Source organism: Pipistrellus kuhlii, unplaced genomic scaffold (assembly GCF_014108245.1).
Source record: "Pipistrellus kuhlii isolate mPipKuh1 unplaced genomic scaffold, mPipKuh1.p scaffold_m20_p_6, whole genome shotgun sequence".
In the NCBI taxonomy this organism is placed as follows: domain Eukaryota; kingdom Metazoa; phylum Chordata; class Mammalia; order Chiroptera; family Vespertilionidae; genus Pipistrellus; species Pipistrellus kuhlii.
Genome location: NW_023425562.1, coordinates 68,467,392 through 68,488,347, shown reverse-complemented (window position 1 = coordinate 68,488,347; position 20,956 = coordinate 68,467,392). Strand labels below are relative to the sequence as shown.

The 20,956-nt window shown below is 42.2% G+C and overlaps 1 protein-coding gene and 1 non-coding gene across 2 annotated transcripts in view; both read right to left on the bottom strand.

The window, feature by feature from the left end:
* Window positions 1–20,956, bottom strand: part of PCSK2 (proprotein convertase subtilisin/kexin type 2) — a 235,000-nt gene that overhangs the window by 82,685 nt on the left and 131,359 nt on the right. Inside the window, exon 5 of the mRNA XM_036418996.2 lies at window positions 20,401–20,438. Within this exon, the coding sequence (XP_036274889.1) occupies window positions 20,401–20,438 (38 nt within the window). The remainder of the gene's footprint in view (window positions 1–20,400; window positions 20,439–20,956) is intronic.
* Window positions 3,445–3,633, bottom strand: LOC118708590. Its single transcript, XR_004984655.1, has one exon. It is a non-coding gene; the product is annotated as a U2 spliceosomal RNA (small nuclear RNA).

Below are 20,956 nucleotides of genomic sequence, written 5' to 3'. Positions count from 1 at the left end.
CTCTGGTGGCTTAGCTTACAAGGTGCCTAATGAGGCCTGCGGTATTTGACAATATTTTTGTCTGCTCTTTTTAGAGACATTTGTTTTGCAGATAGTACCTTATTTTAAATAATGTTCCTGAGTTGTTTGTTTGTTTGTTTGCTTTTAAGAGAAAGAGGGAAGTAATTGATATTTAGTGAGTGCTAAATTCAGGATACCTTACATTTTCTCTCTCTTTTTTTTTTTTTTTCTTTTAAAAGCACCATAGCTCTTCGGCAAATAATATTTCTTCTAGAAAAACCTCCCTATAGATCTTTCTGCTTCCGTTCTTGCCCATCCTCAATCCACCTCAGCAGCAGACAGATCTTTGAAAAATGCCAAATCCAGGTGTGACCCCCACCCCCGTCTGTGACTTCATCCTTTGCTTGTAGGATGAAGCCACAAATCCTTATGACTCACAAAGTCCACATGACCAGGTCCTTTTCTACTTCTCCAGTGTCATCCGGGTCACTTTCTTCCTGGGTTGATATACTCCCCTATTCCTCCAACACACACAACAGCTTCTTTCAGATCCTTAAAAGGGCTGAGCATATTCCTGCCTCAGGGCCTTTGCACTGAGCTGTTTCCTCTGCTGTCAGATACCTGGCTAACTCCTCCTCATCCTCAAGGCATCAGAGTAAGTATCTCTTCTCCAGGGGACCAGATCAAAGTTCCCTGGCTAAACACACTTATAGGACCTAGTACTCTTTCATCATGGCAAAGCACCACAGTTGTAAGTAAACAATTATTTCTGTAATTATTGATTTGGAGTCTATATTTCTTTCTAGACAACAAAATCTCTGGGTAGGGACTATGTCTGCTTTATCCATCAGCATATTTCTGCCTCCAAGCTGGCCCTCAGTGATTCTTGCTTCCTGGTATTCATGACCTTGCATTAGAGTCCTGGTATTCATGACCTTGCAATGAACATGGCTGACCCTTATAAACAGCAAGGCACTGCAAAATGGCAGTAGGTGATTTCTGAGGCTCGATCATGAAAGACATTGCAGCTTCCACCTTGCTCCCTCTCTAGGACTACTTGCTCTAAGAGAAACCATCTGGGATGCCATGGGGATACTCAAATAGTTCACAGAAACCCACCCCAGAGAGGAACCGAGCCTCCTGCCAGGAGCCACTCCCGTGGGAACCACCTTGAAATTGGATCCTGCAGCCCTAGCACTGACCAAGTTTTTGACTGCAATCTCATGAGATACCCTGGACCAAAACCACCCAGCCAAGCTGTTCCTGAATTCCTGACCCATAGATATTGTGGGAGATTAAAAAAATATATTTTATGTGTCCTCGTTTTAGGGATAATTTGTTGTGCAGAAATATGTACACTAATATACCATAGTTCCTGCTTTGGTATAAGACTCAATAAATAGCTATTGAATGCATGAGCAAAAACATTTTACCTTTTTTTTTTTTTTTTTTTTTTTTTTTTTACATTTGAGGAATGTACAGGCCACAGAAATTGAATAACTTTACCCAAACCATAGTGCCTAAATGGTAAAAACAGGAATGGCCCCAGATCCACCTATTCTTTTACCTTCCTGGAAGAGAGAAATCTAGCTGGCTGAAGAATTTTTACTTCAGAATCTTTTGTTGAGCATGCTATAGACAGGGTTACATACTGGCTGCTCAGTGGAAAAAGTCTCCAAAGTGGGGTATGCCCATCCCTGGGGATGTGTAAGATATCCACTGAGGTGTGGAGAGACAATATTATAATGTATATTTAACTTGATGTAAAAAAATTATGTATTTATTTATATTTATACGAGAGGCCCAGTGCACGAAAAGACTCCATAAAAAACTGCTAAATTTAATAAATGAATTCAGCAAAGTAGGAGAATGCAAAATTACTATTTATATATATAAAACACATAGATAGACAATAGTGCAGTGATGGCCAGAAGAAAAGGGAATTGGGGGCTAGGTGGAGGTGAGCAAAAGGGGAGGAAATGGGGATGGAAACAGACTTTGCTTGGGGCGATGGGTGCACAATGCAGTGTGCAGATGTTTTGTTGAGTTGTACGCTTGAGACCTGTATGATTTTGTGAACCAATGTTAAATCAACAAATTTCAGTAAAAAATAATGTATATACAAAAAAATGTTTGGAGACCTTTGATTTTATAAGTATAGGAGGTGCTATTAGATGCCCCATTTATAACCTTTTGCTTTTAGCATTTCAATGCATATTGACTCAGCTCTTTTTGGCAAGATTTCCATCTCTATATCTTTGGAGCCCAATTTGCTCATGATCTTGGCAGCCCAGAAGTACAGGAAATTGCCTGCCTTCCATCCTGGTATCAGCCCTCTATCAATGACTGATGGAAATTGGAATAATAATACCCCAACTCTTTCCCCTTAGGGGTTCTAGCCTGTGTCTTGGGGTTGCCCAGCAGAACTCAGCTCCAGTTGCCCACAGTGGTAACTCTGTTTACACACCTGACTTGAGTCCCTCCCGTACGTGTGCTCCTGGGACTGTATCCCAAATGAACTACTGGTCTGTGATTCCATGCCTCAGGGTCAGGTTTGGGGAACCCAAAGACAGTAAATGAATGCAAAACTCTTTGAGCTCACTCTGCCACAGTGATTAATGGAGAGAGCATCATGCATGAAAAAGGAACATAACTTTGACTTTATGTTTGTTATTCTCAAAAGCAAGTTAAGTAGTTTCAAACTACTTGACAATTTCATTTCCTTATAAAACCAATTCGGCTTTTGTTTCTTAATCAGTGATTTTATTGGAAGGGAGGAGAGTTTTTTAGGATTTTAGAGTTACGACAGACGGGTCCAATTTTCTCAGCTTACAAATGAGGATGCTATGCCCCAGAGACGTTTAGCAGCCTGCCAGATGTCACTTAGAAAGTGATCAGAGCTGTATCTGGACCGGCATTGCAACTCTCTCCACTCATGTTTCCAACAAAGCCATTTTCTTGTGTCTTGATAAACAGCTGGTTAGATCAGGGGATATCAGCTGACTTTTCTTAAAGGGTCAAAATGTGAACATTTTAGGTTTTTGGGGTCTGAAGATCTCTGTCATAAAAACCCCACTTGGCCATTGTACTGTGAAAGCAACCTTAGACACTAAGTCAACAAGTGCGCTTGGCTGGGTTCTGCTAAAACTTTATTTACAAAAACAAATAGCCTGTTTGTGGATCATAGTTTTCCAACACCTAGGTGAGATTATAGAGGAGACAAAGGTCCTCTTTGTCTTTATGTTTAAGAGAAGTGTTTAAAATTTCAGGCTCTCCTTATAGCTCTTTAGTATTTATACTTTAAGATACAGTAACTTAGATACCTATTTGACTCTGCCCCCTCCCCCCCCTATATTTCTGTCTTGGCACATGCATAGAAAAATACAGAAATGAGACTGTATTTTTTCATTGTGTCAATATTAATTCTCAGAATTTAGTGTTCAATATTTTTGCACCGTTCCTGGAGGTACTGCAATACCCGGTCGATGTGAGGAGTGGATTGAACAAGCCCTATTCCATCTCCCTGCTCAAAAATCCATTTAATATATTGTCCTCAGGTAGAGGGTGAATCAGATATTAAACTGATAAGAACAGATATTACACTTGATCTTAGCCAAAAGGCTGAGAAGCGATCGATATTGTTATTATTATTTTTAAATTTATTTTTCTTTATTGATATTGTTTTTTATATTAATTTCAACATGGTAGAATGAGTCTAGTTTGGAACGGTAAGATTTGTTTGCATTTAAATTGATGTTTTAAGCATCCCCTGTGAGGAGCAAATAGCATGCATGCTTATAATTAGAAGCATTACTTCCAGGGCAGGTTTGTTTTCCTTTGGAAGGATTTGTAAATATGGTGCAGCGAGTTTAATATTAATAATGATGACATAATGATACCACATGTTTCTAGAGAGAGTCCTCTGACTGGAGTTTCACATTTTGGAAATTCCATTCTCCTAGTGGAATAGTGGAGAAGCAAAACATATTAGCTAAGAACATGTGTATGAATATCTTTTTAAAAAATTCAAAGTATTTTAGATACTTAAAAGTGTATGGAAAATCTAGGTTAATTGTTTGGCTTGAGAATATATGTTTTGAAAAATCAAAAGGCTATTGCTGATTTCATACATTATAAATGAATGAGCTGAAAGCATTAAGATAACCATTCTGATCCTCTAGTTTTTGCTGCTCCTGGGTGGAGCACCTGTCAACCTGGATGGACAGATCTGTGCCTTGGTTTATGGCTGTGAAACAATATACCAGTTTTACCCAGAAGCTGGGAAATCCTGGAAGTTTTCATTTCCTATGTAGACTATCTTCCCGATGGCATTAAATAGATGCTTTTCATTCATAATGAGTTGCTGTGTTTGCTGAGGTATGAATAAATAATTTTTATTATGAGAACAGAAGGAGGAGTATAGCTAAGCCAGAAAGAGGGCTTTTTTTTTTTTTAGGAGAAAGCAGAGCTAGAAGAAAATAGGCATGAACATTTCGGTTTCCTACCTAGGAGAGGTGGATAAGAAAGTACCTACTTCTTTGGTCACATGCAATGTATAATAAATCCCTTCATCAGCCAGTCAGGCATCCAACACATACTTGGTCATTTACGCTGTTCCACCCACTGTCCTGTCCTGAGGATGAAGAGGGTGGAAAGACAGATAAGATCCCACGTGCCTGCTGCTGATATTCCAATGGGGGAGGCATAAAAAAACAAGAACCAAAAATATAATTACAGACTATTTTGAGAATGAGGAAGGGACCCAACAGGGAGTGATACTTAAATTGAGATGGTCTACCTGTAGGGAGAGCCAGTGCCTAAGCCTTCTAAGTCTTGAATTAGAAACAGTTCTGGAGCTACTGTCTGGCATACAGTGATCAGGAGATAGGTTGCATAAATGCCTGGAACCAGAACACAGGAAGCCTCACAAGGAGGAAGGAGGATTGTGGTCCCAAGAGCAGGGGGTGGGGGTTGGGAAAAGGGAGCCCAGATAAGTTTTACTAGGGGTTCTTATGGGTATAGGATATTTGAAAGGGCAAGGGTGGAAGCAGGGCTCTGGTTGGATGACTGGGTTGGAGTTTTGTCCTGTACACCAAAAATGCTGTGAATTCAATTACTGGTCCAGGGTACACACCTAAGTTGCGGGTTCAATCTATCAAGGCGCATACAGGAGGCAACCAATCAATATTTTTTTTCTCTCTCCCTCTTCCTCTCTCTCTCAAACTCAATAAAAACATATCCTTGTGTTAGGATTAAAAAATAATAGTAAAGAATAGAAGCAGGAAGCTGAGGCTTTTGTGAGGTCCAGGAGGGAAGTGATGTTGGCTTGGTCTAGGAGGCCAGTGTTGGAATGGAGGAAAACAGATAGATGCATTGCATAGTGGAGCTAGGACCAGCAGATCTGGTGGCTGAGGGAAGAGAAGGTGAGAGAGGAGTCAAGGATGACTCCCATGTTTGGAACATTAAACATTGCATCCATGGTAGTGTCATTTTGCTGAGCTGTGGGATCCTGGCGGGGGCATGATAGATGGTGAACTTCACATTTAACCTCTCACTTGGCAGTGTGAGCTAGGGAAGATCATTAACCTCTCTGATCTTTTGTTTCCTATCTAGGAGAGGTGGATAAGAAAGTACCTGCTTCATTGGTCACATGCAATGTAATTGCAAAAATGCATGTAAAACCTGAGGCTGGGCACATAGCACATACTCAAAAAATGCTGGGTACTAAGACTGCAGTGGTTCAGAAGAAGCCAAGGAGGCAAAAGGCACCAAACAGCAGAGGCCAAAATATCAGAATCAACACAGGGAGGAGAGCAGGAGAGTGGTACTGTTTTGACCAGCAGTCAACTCTCCATGGGAGTGGCAATGGACTTGTGAACTATGATCAAACAAGTGATAATGAAAACTCTCAAACCAAACCATTATGTAGAATGGGATAAATAAATTGCTTATGTGTTTTTTTAGTTGAAGTGTTTATGAACCTTGGCTCTTGTCTTATTCACAGAGTGTACATTCTTTGTTTGTACATAAGAATCCCTGACTGTATTAGATAACTCAGTGTCTGTTTGGTTACCACACTGCATCCACAGAGGGATTGGCTCCTTTGCATGGAGTCTTCTGGAACATTCTCTACAAGAGAGAGGTCATGTATGAGTAGATCTATGGGTTATATTGGACAAAAAAGGGACGGTGGTCCAGGATCAGTACCAGGAGGGCATCGATGCTTTAGCATTCTGGGCAGGCCAATTTATATTTTTTCAAAGATCAACAAAGACCCATTGTTCATATCAGTAATATGAAAATCATTATACCCATTTGATTCTGAAGCAGAGAATATGATGGTCCCTGTTTTACAGATGGGAAAAATGAGGACCATCAAGATCAACCAACATGTTTTTGCTTTCAGTGACTCAAGAGGAGCCCTTGAACTAGTGTTCCCTGAATAGCTTACAGCAAACCTCTTATTCAAAAAAATTGGCAATGTTTGAGCTATAAAACATAAGCCTTCTATTTTCATAGCTTAGGGAAAATACCACCCACACACTGTAATACATCTTATTCTTCCACCTAGCAGAGCACTCATTGGGAGGGCTGTGTGTGTGACATTCAAAGTACAGAATTCACCATCAAAGTACAGAACTCACACCTCATGGTGAGGAACATTACTCAGAGCCAAGCCCTGGCTTCCTGCACTTGGTTTCAGGTTTTAATTATTGGTTAGTCATTAAAGGTTCTTTTTTTCGATTAGTAATTAAGGGTTCTTTCTTTTGTGAAAAATAATTTCCTGTACATTGGGAGCCAGCAGGGCTACCATGGTTGAGAAGCTAATCCTATTTCTATGTCAGATATTCTCTCTACTTTGGCTATGCAGGATGAAATGTTCCACTTTGCCCACAGCTCCAGACTGCAGAAACGTAAGGAGGATTCCAAGAACAGACTCTGAGATGAAGAATGTGGGCAAGAGACTTATTAAAGACTAGAGGCCCCGGTGCACAAAATTTGTGCATGGGGGGAGGGGGAGGGATCCTTCAGCCCAGCCTGCACCCTCTGGCAATCTGGGACCCCTTGGGGATATCCAACTGACAGTTTAAGGCCTGATTCCACAGGGGTCCCTCTGCCTGGCCTGCACCCTCTCTCAATCTGGTGCACAAATCTGTATGTTTGTCTGATCGCCCCTTACCACTCGCCTGCCTGCCTGATCATCCCTAACTACTCACCTGCCTGATTACCCATAACCACTCTGCCTGCCTGCCAGATTGCTTAAACCACTCTGCCTGCCTGCTTGATCACCCCTAACTGCCTCTGCCTTGGCCCCACCATCTGGAAGGATGTCTGGAATGACGTCCATAAGGTTGTTTGGCTGTCTGGTATAATGAGCATATTACACGTTTATTATTATAGACTAGGGGCCCAGTGCATGAATTTGTGCACCTTGAAAGGAACTGTGGGCCAAGAGGCTGCAGTGGGCACAGGGGTGGGTCTTGGACCATCCTCCATGGCCCCACTTAGCTCCTCCTGCCATGGCCCCCAGTCCTTGTCTGCCTGCAGCCCTGCTCCTGCTGCTGCTGTTTACATATGCTGATGGAAATGGCCTTGCTTGCAGCTGCTGATGGCACAGAGTGATTGAGGCTGGTACCAGCAGTGGGTGTGAGCAGGGCCAGTGCCATCAATAGGTGCAAGCAGTGACTGCTGCCCCTTCAGGAGCAGGGGGAGGTTGAGAAGTCCTCAGGGGCAATTGGGATCAGCAGCCGCCACTCACACCTGCTGATGGCACTGAGCGATTAGGACCAGTGCCAAACACCAGCAGTGGGTGTGAATGGCAGCTCTGGCACTGGCAGTGGGTGTGAGCATGATGGGTGCTAGCAACAGGTGCAAATGCCTGGTGGAAGCAAAGAATTCTCATAACCACCAGAGGCTTGCCCCAGTGATAGTAACTGGTGCCCCGCCTTGGTCTGGCACCCCACTCATCTGCTCCACCACCCCGACATGGCTGACACCCAGCATGTTCCACCCTCTGCTGCCTGCTGCCAATGCTTGCCATGTTCCGTGTGTCCCTCCTCTACCCTCCTTCCTCAGCTCCTCCCCCCCCCCCTTCCCAGTAGTCAGTGCACATCATAGCAACCGGTTGTTCAATTGTTCGGTTGATGGGTTGTTCCACTGTTTGGTCTTTTTAAATATTAGGGTTTTATATATATAGATGTGCTTTCAAGGAAGCCAGTGTAGGATGGAGTGAAGTAGTATTGGACAGTGGGAGGGACAAAGCAAGATGTGATTTTGGGCATGTCCTGCAGGGGGCCCTGGAGGGCTATTTACAACTCAGCACTTTCCCAGCTTGGGTTGTGTGGGCACCTGCCAGATTCCCTTCTCAGACTCTGCTTTGCAAAAAGATCACAGCTTTCTCTTCATAGAGTAATTGCCCTTAGATTAGGGGTGTCGAACTCAATCAGAGAAGGGGCCAAAATCTAAAATCCAGCCTAAATCGCGGGCCGAATGGTTTACTGAACAGTCATAAACTGTCATTGTGATGGAAACGCAGCGGAGTGCAGTGATGACAGCGCGGTGCGGGCCACATTGCAAGGCCTGGCGGGACGGATTTGGCCCGCGGGCCTTGTGTTTGACACATGTGCCTTAGATAAATGGGAGTCACAAAGCTCAGGAAGTTATATAGGCCCCCAAGGACCACGGGAAGCCAGAGACTGACACAGGGTCACAAAATGCTGGTTCTTTTCTTCAGGAGGGACCCACTTGGTAATGTGATTCATGTTCTAGAGATCCCCGTGGGTCAGGCTGAGGCTAGACTTCTCCCTCTGTGGACCTGTTTGGGTGAGTGTTCCCAAGAGATCCCTGTGGGGATCGGGCCGAAACCAGCAGTCCAACATCCCCCGAAGGGTCCTGAATTGCAAGAGGGCACATGCCAGGCTGAGGGACCCCATTGGGGCACGAATTTGTGTACCGGGCCGCTAGTATGCATATAAGAGCTTAGGTTAATCTCTTCCCACCCTCCCTCCTGCCCCTTTCCCTCTGAGATTCATCAGTCTGTTCCATATTTCCATGCCTGTGCATTGAGCATCTGTCTGCTGGTGGTCCATACACATCATAGCTACCAGTTGGGTGGTTGCTTAAGTATATATATGGTATTTTTATTGATTTCATAAATTAAGAGAAAAGGAGAGAGAGAGATAGAAACATCAATGATGAGAGCAAATTATTAATCAGCTGCTTCCTGCACACCCTACACTGGGGATCAAGCCCTCAACCTGGGCATGTGCCCTTGACTGGAATCTTCAGTCTGCAGGCTGACGTTCTATCCACTGAGCCCAACTGGCTAGGGCACAAGAATATATTTTTAAAGTGCTTCTAGAGCTAAAAAAATTCTCAAATAAGCAGTGGGTTAAGTATTTTGTATTCAGCAGCATCTGAGACTTTGTTTAAAAAGCAAAACAAAGGAAGGCTATTTTTCACGAATGCTTGACATACTTTGTAATAAAAGAAAAGTGGAGGAAAAACATGAAAAATTAGAATAACATACTAATTGCCCCCTTTTAACTTCTTTTTCAAAATGATCCATATAAATCATTATGTTTCCTTGAGGCAGGAAATAAAGAGTGAGTTAAGAGCATGGATTTTGAGGTCTCATTGTCTTAGGTTTGTGGTCTTTGCTAAGTTCTAGCTATGTTACCTAGGGCAATTGCTTAATTTGTACCCTTTTAAAAATATATATATATCTTATTGATTTTTTACAGAGACGAAGGGAGAGGGATAGAGAGCCAAAAACATCGATGAGAGAGAAACATTGACCAGCTGCCTCCTGCACACCCCCTTACCGGGGATGTGCCCGCAACCAATGTACATGCCTTTGACCGGAATCGAACCTGGGACCTTTCAGTTCATAGACTAATGCTCTATTCACTGAGCCAAACTGGTTTCAGCTAATTTGCACCCTTTAACATGGGGTGTTCTATGTGCCAGAGGCAGTTTGAAGGGCCCTGTGTATACTATTTAATTGACTTATCACAACCATCAATAAGGTCAGTATTGCATTCACCTATTTTAGAGATGAGACACAGAGTCACAAAGCTAATAAGAAGTTGGGGTAGGATTTGAACTCAGGGACTCTGGTCCCAAAACCTCTAACTTTTACATCAGACCTATGGCTTTAAGGAAGTACAGCGAGGAAATGGGCACACAAAGAAAGAGAGAGCAAAATGCTTGCCATCTCAATGGGTGTAGCATTTTTTCATCACAGCTGCAGCAAGTTATTATAAATTATTTGTAGCATTGCTCCAAGCAAAGCTTGGGCACCTAAGGTTTTTTTATTTGGCTCTCTCAGGTGAAACTCCGAAATAGAAAACCCAGTGAAATGTTTCACATCTTGGGAATTCAATGAGTTTATACTAATAGTAAGGAAGAGAGTAAGAAAGAAATGAAGTGTGACTCAGTGGTTGAGTGTTAACCTATGAACCAGGAGTTCACAGTTTGATTCCTGGTCAGGGAACCTGCCTGGGTTGTGGGCTTGATCCCCAACAGGGGTGTGCAGGAGGCAGCCAATCAATGATTCTCTCTCAACATTGATGTTTCTGTCTCTCTCTCCCTCTCCCTTCCTCTCTGAAATCAATAACAATTTATTAAAAGAAGAAAGAAACAAAGGCAGTGGAGAATATATTTTTATATTTTCATAAATGACTTTTGTGGCTTATCATGCAATAAAATTATTGCTATACATTTTTAGAACAGGTATGTTTGGTGATAAGCAGAATAAAATCCTAATAGCTTCCTTGCTATTCATCCATCCATCTATGCATCCATTGTCCATTCTTGGGAATGAAGCCTCTGGTTGATTCTCTCATAAAAAAGAATTGGAAGACATTATCTTGGTCTTAGGTCACTTAAATTTTGTAAAAAAAAATTAGACTTGGTCAGAGGCCTTTAGAGAATTTGGGGTGAGTAAATTATTTTTGTGGGCAAATTTTAGTCTAAGCTTCTTGGTGGAAGCAAATCTTCAGAGGGAAAACTAGTTGTAATCCAACGCCCCTTTGTTCAGAATCATGAGATCAAGCTTCTAGGTCAGTGATTTCAAGATTTTTTAAAAACATACAATTCCTGACTAGTCAGGTTGTTGCAGAATTTTAGTAATTAGTTTAGGCATACCATAAAATGAAAAAGGTTGAAAATCACTGGTCTAGATTAATTCATATGCTGTATCAATGTGAGAAAACATTTTTAAAATGCTTTCAAATATCTATCTCTAGCTTTTAGGGCTGAGTTGCTTATTCTTCCTGCCACATTCTCATAGTGGGTGGTGCTTTTATTTCCAGGAAAGCCCTTAGCACATTATGTTGTAATTATATACTCACAGGCTTGTCTCCCTTACTGAATTTCAAAATCCCTGAGTGCAGGGACCAGATTTTTCACATTTTATAATCTAGGTTCCTCACCCAGAATCTTGCATACAGTAGAAACTTAGTAGTGTCTTAAATGTCCACTAGATTAAATGGAACAAAATGTAGCCAACTGAATAATGTGGCAAAATTGATTGACCAGATTTTTTTTCTTTGTTTTCATCCGTAGCTGTAAGTGTAGGTCCAAATAGTTTTATTTGAGTTAAATTTTTTTCTCCCATTTTTATGTCAGAGCATATTCCTATAAAAATGGGCAGATTCCTCTGCTAAATGGGTTGAGTCAGATGATAGTCATCTGACTGATGGTCTGACCAGCTAATTAAAACATTTCTATTTCCAGTGTTCAGTGCAGCCTCCTCATGGTAAAGTGCTGCTCTGATGTGACATCAAAAAAAGTCAGCCTCTCCTTTTAATAAGGCACAAAGGTTGTTTAAACCTCAATTTTATATGCAATATTAATGTGTTCTATTTAAATATTAATCAGACTAAAAGCCTGGAGTAATGCATGCAATCAATACTTCACAGCAGCTGAGTCATCCAGGGCTGAGGACTGGGCCCATCTCCAGCAGGTGCCCTTTCATTATGGCGGCTACTTGCCACCCGGAGCCCTGGTGTGTACCTGGCTGTTGGGCTCAAAGTCACTCTCTCCAGGCTCCTTGCTGGCAGCCCTTCAGAATGCTCCAGAGGCCTCTCCTCAAAGACAGTTATCTTTCAGGAACCCATCAAAAGAATGGCAAAGTGCAGATCCTTAAGGGTGAGCTTTTGTTGGTGAAATAGCAACTCTGGATTATATATAATGTTCCAAATTTTGGACTGAATCAAAGAGCATTAGACTTGGTCAGAGGCCTCTCCCATTTGGAAACTTAACTGCATTTTCACCAACCTGTATTCTACACATTCCAGACATGAAACAGCTCTTGGTTATTTGCATGTGAATTATCCACGCTGAAAATCATACTTCTCCAGGCCTTTGACTATAGGAACCTCAGTTAATTCTATGATCCTCTATTCCTCTAATCAGGGACATGCATTAATGGGAATGGGGTGGTGGCATCACCTATGAGATAACTGAGAGCTGGGAGTGAAAGGGTTCTGCATGCTGGAGATCCCCATCATCAATAGAATCAGAGGTATGGAAGGGGAGTGGACTGACGATTCTCCGGAAAAAGGGGAGTGGGGTGTGGGAAGAGCCTGAACAAAAACTGTGCACCTATGGATGAGGATAATGGGGGATGGGGAAAGGACAGAGGGTGGGGTGGGAACCTGGTGGAGGGAAGCAATTGGGGGGGGGGAAGAGGAACACATTTGTAATAATCTGAACAATAAAGATTTATTAATAAATAAAAGTTAAAAAAAACAATAGGGGCTCGTCATATGATTGAGCTCCTGATTTTTTTTTTCAATGAATGAATGATGGATTGATAGTCAATGCAATTTATCAAATATTTATTAAATGCCTGTTTAGCACTGTGCTAAATGTTAAGGGTGAAACAAATCTTAAAAAAGTACATACTTTCCTACATAGAGGTCTTGATCTAGTCCTAATGCCATCATATGGAAATAGCATTGTTGACTGAATAAGTGAATGAATGAAGTGCCAAAATGAATGATAAGATTAATCATCAGAATATTGGAGTGTTTTCAAAGAAATCCATATTATGAGGTTTATCCCTAGAGATTTTGATTCAGTAGGTGTAGGGCCAGAGAAATCTGCATTCTCCTTAGGCTGGGATGGGCATCCATTACTGTAGGAGGATCAAGGAGGGGGTGTAGCATGGGTAATTGTAATAGCTGCTGCATAAAAACAACCATGAAATGTAAGTAGCATATTATAATAAGTATTTATATCACTTATGAGTCTACCATTCAACTAGGAGCAGGATGATTTAGGTTGGGCTCAGCTGGGAAGCTCTGTGGATCTTGGTTGGGCTTGCTTGCTTCTGGGGGTTGGCTAGGGGTCAGCTAGCTTTGGCAGGGCTCTTCCACCAGGCAGCTCTGCTTCTTACTGCAGTTCTGTAGGTTGACTTCGGTGGTTGTGTTATGGGCTCTGCTTCTTACTGCAGTTCTGTAGGTTGACTTCAGTGGCTGTGTTTTGGGCTCTGGCAGCTGGGATAGGTCTTCTCCATGTGTCTCTCATCTTCCTCCTTGGTACAGTGGGCTAGCCTGGGCATGCTCTTCTAATGGAGGTGGTAGAGGTATAGGAGGGCATATGGGAATAAAAAAGGCCTTTTAAGGCCTCCGAACTGGCAATCTGACACTTCCGTGTAATTTTACTGCTTTAAACAAGTCACATGGCCCCACCCAAAGTCAAGGGGTGGGAAATACACTTCCCCCTTTTAGAGAGAGGTTCTGCAAAGCCCCTCAGTAGAAGCTGAGTTCTAGGGAAGGATGAGGAGTTGGAGCCAATGTAGTCTTCCACTTTTGCTGCACTCAAGAAGTTGTGGAAAAAATGAAGGAGGAGCACCCACATCTGTACAGATTTCAGCTCAGGATCTTGGAGCTGCTCAGAGGATGATGCAGTTTCCAAGCTGAGAGATGGAGGCCCTCGTTCAAGAAGTGGTTCAACCTTCATGTCACCAGGGCGAAAAAACTGAGTTCCACATTGTGATCACTTAAACACCAGGAGGTGTAATTTTCTTGGCCTGGAGAAAGCTTAATTTGGAAAAATTACCATTTTTACAATCACTTCACCCACTTTAAGGATTAGGCCTCCCTTATGAATGAATATCTATGAATATCCTTTAGCTCAAAGAGCTGAGACAGAGAAGAGAGACATCCTTTTTCATTATATTCCTGGCCATGGGCAATGAATCTTCTCTCTCTCTTTATATTTTGTTACTTGGATGTTCTTTTAAAAATAAGCCTTTATTTTTTTCAAATAAATCGTTGAACTTTATTTTGGTAGCCTCTGCTTTTTGGCCTTTGCTTCCCTAGCTTCACAATCTTATACTTAATCTGGTTGAGGTGCTTTTTCTTCTCTTTTGAGAACTTTGAGCTTACAGGGGAGGGCACTGAGCAATCACACCTTTTCTTAAGGCATGCTCCTACTCTTCTCCATCAGGACAGCCTGCCATTGTGCACAGTTGTAATCTCAGCTCTTTGGAGATGGAAATGAATGTTTATTGAGCATCTGTTATCTGGAAGACCCTATACACATGGCATCTCAGTGATACCTCACAGCAAACCTGATAATCATTTTGCCCATTTCACAAATGAGGATACTCAAGTTCAAGGAGGTTTAATAGGTTAGTGTCAAGTTGCACAACTGTGAGCCCGGAAGCCAAACATCACATTCAGTTGCCATTATCGTCTCACGGTCAGAACTTCATCTTTGCATGCTAGCCACTCTGTCAGCACCTGTAACTCTCCACCTGAAGACTCTCTCTGTTTGCTGACTGTATTCTACTTGTATGGTGGGCAGGCCAGAAGAGCTTGGGAGTTAAGTTCTCCCCTCACCTCCGCCTCCCTAACTTGTGTCCTCTCCTGGGACACAGCTCTCCACCAGTGATTGACAAGTTGATGGATGGATAACTTTGAATAGCTCTGTCTACACTTTCCCAGAATTCCATGGTGAGAGCATGCTCCTTTGCTCTCAGTAGTAATAGGCTTTGTAACAAGCCCTTTCTCAGCTGCTCTTTCTTCTGGAATAGCTTTCTTTTTCCCTGGCTGGTACTTCCTGGAGTCCCCTCCTCCAAGTAAATTACCTGCTTTCCAATCCTTATCTTAGGTCTGCCTCTGAGAAAACTCCCACCTGCAGCAAGAGGACTCTCTTTGGATTTTATCGAATCACTAGCTACTTCTTCACTTTTATAGCTTCAGCAGAGAAGGCTTTGGGCAAAGCAGGGCTGCTTGGCTCCACCCACACCCATCCTGCAGGACCTGAACCTCAGTCACAATTCTTGTGTTCTTGGAGAAGTATCTCTCTATTCCTGAAGATCTCTGGACTTGACCAGTGCTACAGGCACATGATCATCACTGAGTGGGGCCACACGGTAAAGAGATGAACAACCTCTCTGCCTGCCAGCCCCTCATCTGTGAGATACATCCCTTACCAGTGTCCTTACTGTCCACCAGCTTCTCTGGAGAACATTTGAGTCTGGCTTCTCTCTCTTCCTCTGAGGCGTGCACATAGTAGGTTCAATTCACAGTGTTGTGTTAGTGTGTATATCCAGACCATTAGCACAGAGAGGATGGGTTAAAGAAACTCTGATTTAGACTTGGTCTAAAATAGCATCTTGGCCAATATTTATTTCATGTTATAACTATTGGGATGGAAAAAGGAGAGTTTTAATTATTTGGGATAGTGAGCATTTATCAGTGGGACTGGATCCCTCAGATTAAATCCAATCATAGAACAATACAGTAATACTTCAAGCAGCTATTATTATCCTTTGCTTCTAACTCTCAACAGATTTAATGTAGATTTGTTGAATTAAATTAACACTAATGACTCACATTTATATATTTGCAGTTTTTAAAGGATTTTAATTCTCAGTTTAAATAGAAAGAACACCAGACTACCAGTATACTCTGACTCAACTCTTTTTTTTTAAAAAAAAGAATATATTTTTATTGATTTCAGGGAGAAAGGGAGAGGGAGAGACAGATGGAAACATCAATGATGAGAGATAATCATTGATCGGCTGCCTCCTGCAGGCCTCGTACTGGAGATTGAGCCTGCAACCCTTGTATGTGCCCTTGACCAGAATGCAACCTGGGACCTTTCAGTCCCCAGGCTGACACTCTATCAACTGAGCTAAACCAACGAGGACATCTTTTCTTTTAATATATCGGGAAAAAACAAGCTTTGAAAGTATTTATGGTTTGGGAAACAATTTGTCTAGTTTGATTATGAAGAAAGTTTTGTCATTTTTGTCTAAAAACTTTGCTAGAGTTTTTTCTTCTCACAGAAAATAATCTGTAACAAGAAGTAATTTCCCCAACATAGCCCTTTAATAAATTTCCAAGTCATCCTCTCTGAGGCAGATGTTGCCAGTATCCAGCCCATTTACCTTTGGCCTATCACCCTGGTGAGTTCTGGCTGCCTGTCCCTGCACCTTTGACAAGGGCTGTGGAAAGGTAGGATGTGCTGGTATTTTAACATTTCCTGGAACCAGTCCTCAACCAATGACTGACAGAAGTTGCTGTAAAAACACCCCAGCTTCCTTGGGTACCCATCCTGGGTGGGATGACTGGCATTTATTCTACACTGTCCCCGATTCCCAGAGGGATGAAGTTCCAGCTGCTCCCTTGTTTGATAATTACCATTTATTAGCTGCTTGCCCTTCCATATCTCATTATTCCTTCTATTCTTGCTTCCTGGGATCACCTCTCAAATAAACTACTTGCCCTCAAACCCTGGTCTCAAGGTCTGCTTGTGAAGGAACTCAAACACAGACCCCCCCTCCCCCAAAGTATATTTCACTAGAAGGGCACCAGGCTAGCTCATCACATCCAAACCATTAAGTCACCTAACAAGGTGTGAAGATCTCTGTTAATCCTTTGCTCAAACAATTTTTGAGTTTATCACCGTCCACTGATTTCATTGTTCTCCTGGGCAGGTGTACTTCACTTGCCATCCTCATTCTGTTAATTATAGTGTAAAGTTTTTAATTAAAAATGAAGAAGATAAATTTGGTTAATAGCTTTAAAGTTGTCAGTCTCTATACAGAGTAAGGGAGACACTGAGACTGCACAAATCAGTTCAGGCTCAGGTTCTCTCTGAGGAATTAAGAATGAAGTATTTGAATCCTCACCCAAGGATTTTAGAGAGAGAAAAGGGGAGAGAAAGGAGGAGAGAAACATCTTTCAGTATGCACCCCAAACAGACACTGAACCCACAATCTAGGTATGTGCCCTGACCAGGAATCAAATCTAAAACCTTTAGAATTCAAAACCAACTGAGACACAACAGCCAGGGTGAGAGAATATTATATTATAAAATTTGTAATCAGCCATGTAATTAGAAATAACTGTTGTAAGGTTCCAAGTATTTAATAAATGTTGAGGACTAGGACCTTCCTCTGGATTGAAGTTTCTGTTCAATTCTTAGATGTCATCTACTTTAAGATTAGTATAGACATTGCCATCTCCTCAACAACACATACCTGCCAACTGGTCATCAATATTCCTCTTTTTTTTTGTTAATACTCACTATAGGATATTTTTTCATTGATTTTTAGAGAGAGTGGAAGGGGAGAGAGAGAGAGAGAGGGAGAGAGAGAGAGAAAGAGAGAGAGAGAGAGAGAGAGAGAGAGAGAGAGAGAGAGAGAGAGAGAGAGAGACAAAGAGAGATATGTGAGAGAGACACAACTATTGGCTACCTCACACATGAGTCCCAACCAGGCTGGAATCAAACCTGTAACCCAGGCACATGCCCTTGACTCAGAATCAAACCTGAGACCCCTCGGTGCTTCAGCTGACACTCCAACCACTGAGCAACACCAGCCAGGGCAACACTCCTCTTAAACATTTTTAGATATGGAGAACTCATTACTTACTGGGAAATATAATTATAATTCCTTTTATTAATTAGCCTTAATCATTAAACAGTCTTTCCTTTTACTCAGTGGTTCTCAACCTTTCTAATGCCACGACCCTTTAATATAATTCCTCATGTTGTGGTGACCCCCAACCCAGTGACTGAATCAAAATCTTTCTCCTGCATTTGTCATCTATGGGTAGGAATTTTCTTGAGAAAAATTGCTGAATTCATTTAATGCCTCATCCCACATAGAGCATTGGAGATTGGAACTATTTGAAAACATATTTAATCTGCCTCTTAAGTTGTCAACCCCCAATTTTTCATATTTCCTTAGCAGGCTATGGTTCAGAGCCCCTCTGGTACCTTGTCTATCTGTCACTCTTACTCTTGGAATGAGATACCTATTAGAACCAACTTAGTTTTCCAACAATTGGGGATTGGAAAATTTAAATACAATGCAGCATGAGTAAAAACTGTGTAGCCCTATTATCATGTTTTGAGGAGTACTTAATGATATAAAAGTGTTCATGACATAATCAGGTGGAAGGGTACATACTCTATATATGCCACTAAGAGCCCAATTTCATTAAAAATATGCACATAGAAATGAACACAACACTCATAGAACCCATAGAGTCTTCCAGGTATATTCTGATATCACAGAGTCAAGAGGAGCTAGTACCTTTCAATTTGGATGCTTTATTTTTTCCCATTTCAGCTTATGGGTTTTGACAGGATCACAAGGTTAGTTACCATTGTATCATCAGAGCCCCAAAGAATTTTTCACCCTCTTGAATTACTATCTCTTTTAATCTGATAATTGGTATTGGGATCAGCCCATCACAGAAACACTGGGGCTGGGCAGAGAGCAGGGAAGAATGCCCAGGTCAGTCTCTGTGTAAGTGGCTTTTGTGGGGCCTGGACTGGCAGAAGTGAAAGGTCAGTTGTCCAGCTCGACTGGCAGCCACCCTACCATGAAGTCCTACAAGCTGCAAGATGGAGCAACACTGGTTTGTGAATAATGCCCCTGTGTGTACCTCCCCAGGCTACCATCCCCGCCATTTCTGTGTAAGGAAAGCCTGTGGGTATCACAGCGCTGGAGAAAACACAGCACAAGCATTTCTCAATCTCCCTTTTGGAGAACTCTCCAGAGCCCTGCAGATCCTGGGGAGACAGAGAAAGGGATGGCATGAGAGGAGGCAAACAAAGCTCTATGTGGGGCAGTCCTTTTAAGGAGGCAAAAGGGACAGCCAGGCAGACAGCTCCACGTGTGTCTGCAGGAGGGGAGAGAGGACACAGGAAGGAGAGGAGAAATGTTTCCTTAGACTCTGCAGATGGACCACTGAGGCGGAACCTACAACTCATAAGTGGTTCTTTATTGTCTTATCTACACGAGTGGAGTCTCAGCTCTTGGAACAGAGCTTTAGATTAATTTTTGTCATGTCTCTCTGGGCCCACTTTGGACAGTGCCAATGATTCATTTAATTTTCTTTTTAATTATTAAAATGATGCTCAGCCCTTAGTATACTCTTGTAGATTTATAAGACCCCCGCAGTAAAGAGAACCCAGCTGATGGGTGCTCTGTTTCCTAATGCTCAATGCACTTAACACGTGGGAAGCCTCTGTTCTCTTTTTGCAATGTAGATGCACACCTTCTAGGGTGAATGACCCAGAATGTGGATCCCAAAACACTTCTTTTCTCTATTGAAGTTCATGTTTCTCTTCAATATGACCTCTTCAGCTACTAAAATAACCTTCTGAATACTTAGTTCTGCAGCTTATAGAAGTATTGCTTAGTAATAGTTTAGATGATTTTAAGTGAACACACCAATGGTCGAATAGTGGCCCTCCTGGGATTAAAATAAAGTGATCACTTATCTTTAAAGGGTTTGTAGGTTTCATCAGGGAAGCAGAGTGACTTGCATGTGGTTCTAGCCCAACAGCACTTACCATGCCTTTGTGTTGATATTTCTTATCGGTGGGAAACTAAATGCTCTAAACAGTATTGTAGGGACAAGTCGGTGTGCAGGGCTCATAAACACAGAAATAATAAAAAAAGATGATGCTCTTGCTTTCCTACAGCTATGGTTGCAATGTGAGTTGCTGCACTTTTTGGCATTTTGCCATCAGTTTCATCCAGCAAAAAACCAACAGACTCATTTCCACCCTTCAATTCAATACTAGTATCCTTAGCTAGATTTGATTTTAAACCTCCCTCCTGTTTGCCCCTCCCTATACCTTCCAGACCTCAAATTTCCTGCTTTTCTTCTTAGAAAACCACCAGCTTTTTCTGCTGCGAGGTTCTTTACCCTGTCTATTTGTCTTTGGCCTGAGCCATGGCTCTAACAAGATGGGCAGTTTTAGTGTGCATGCCTGTGTGTGCATGGACTTGTTCACATGTGTGTGTCCGTGTGCATGCATGTATGTGTAAATGTGCATACGTATGTTCCTAATAACAAGGAACACCAGAACACCTAAAGTGCACATGTTTACCCACACAGGTCAGCTTGTACTTACGTAGTTTGAGGCCAGGTCTGGGTGGAGATAGTCAATCCCTGTGAAAAGACAATAGCACAGAAACGAAATGTTAATACCTGCTACTGTCCTTGGGAAAGCTGCTCTAGAAAGATCTTATGTACTGCACCCAGGATACACTGCCTGAGGCCCCAGCCTTGTGTTTTGCTTCTCAAGTAAGGATGGGTGGGTTGCACCACCCAAGTGAAGAGACAGCTGCCACCAGATGCATCAGAGGAGGGAAGCCAATTAGAGCTCGGAGCCTCAGGATAACACTTCTGCCGTAAATGCCAGCACAAAGGAGCATAGTATGTATAAGATAGATGGCTCATCAGGGCAGTGATGCAAGAGAGATTTGTGAAAATACTGACATTTTTAAAGCATCAACAGACATTTCTTCTGAAATGAAACTGACTTGGGCAAGGGAAAGCAATTATTATTGAACAGGGCCTGGACAGCAACGGATTAGGAGAGGGTTCTCTGGCATAGAAATAACAAGAGGAACATAACTGGGCAAGAAAAGTGATTAGGTGAAGAGCAAATGGTCTCCTGCACGATG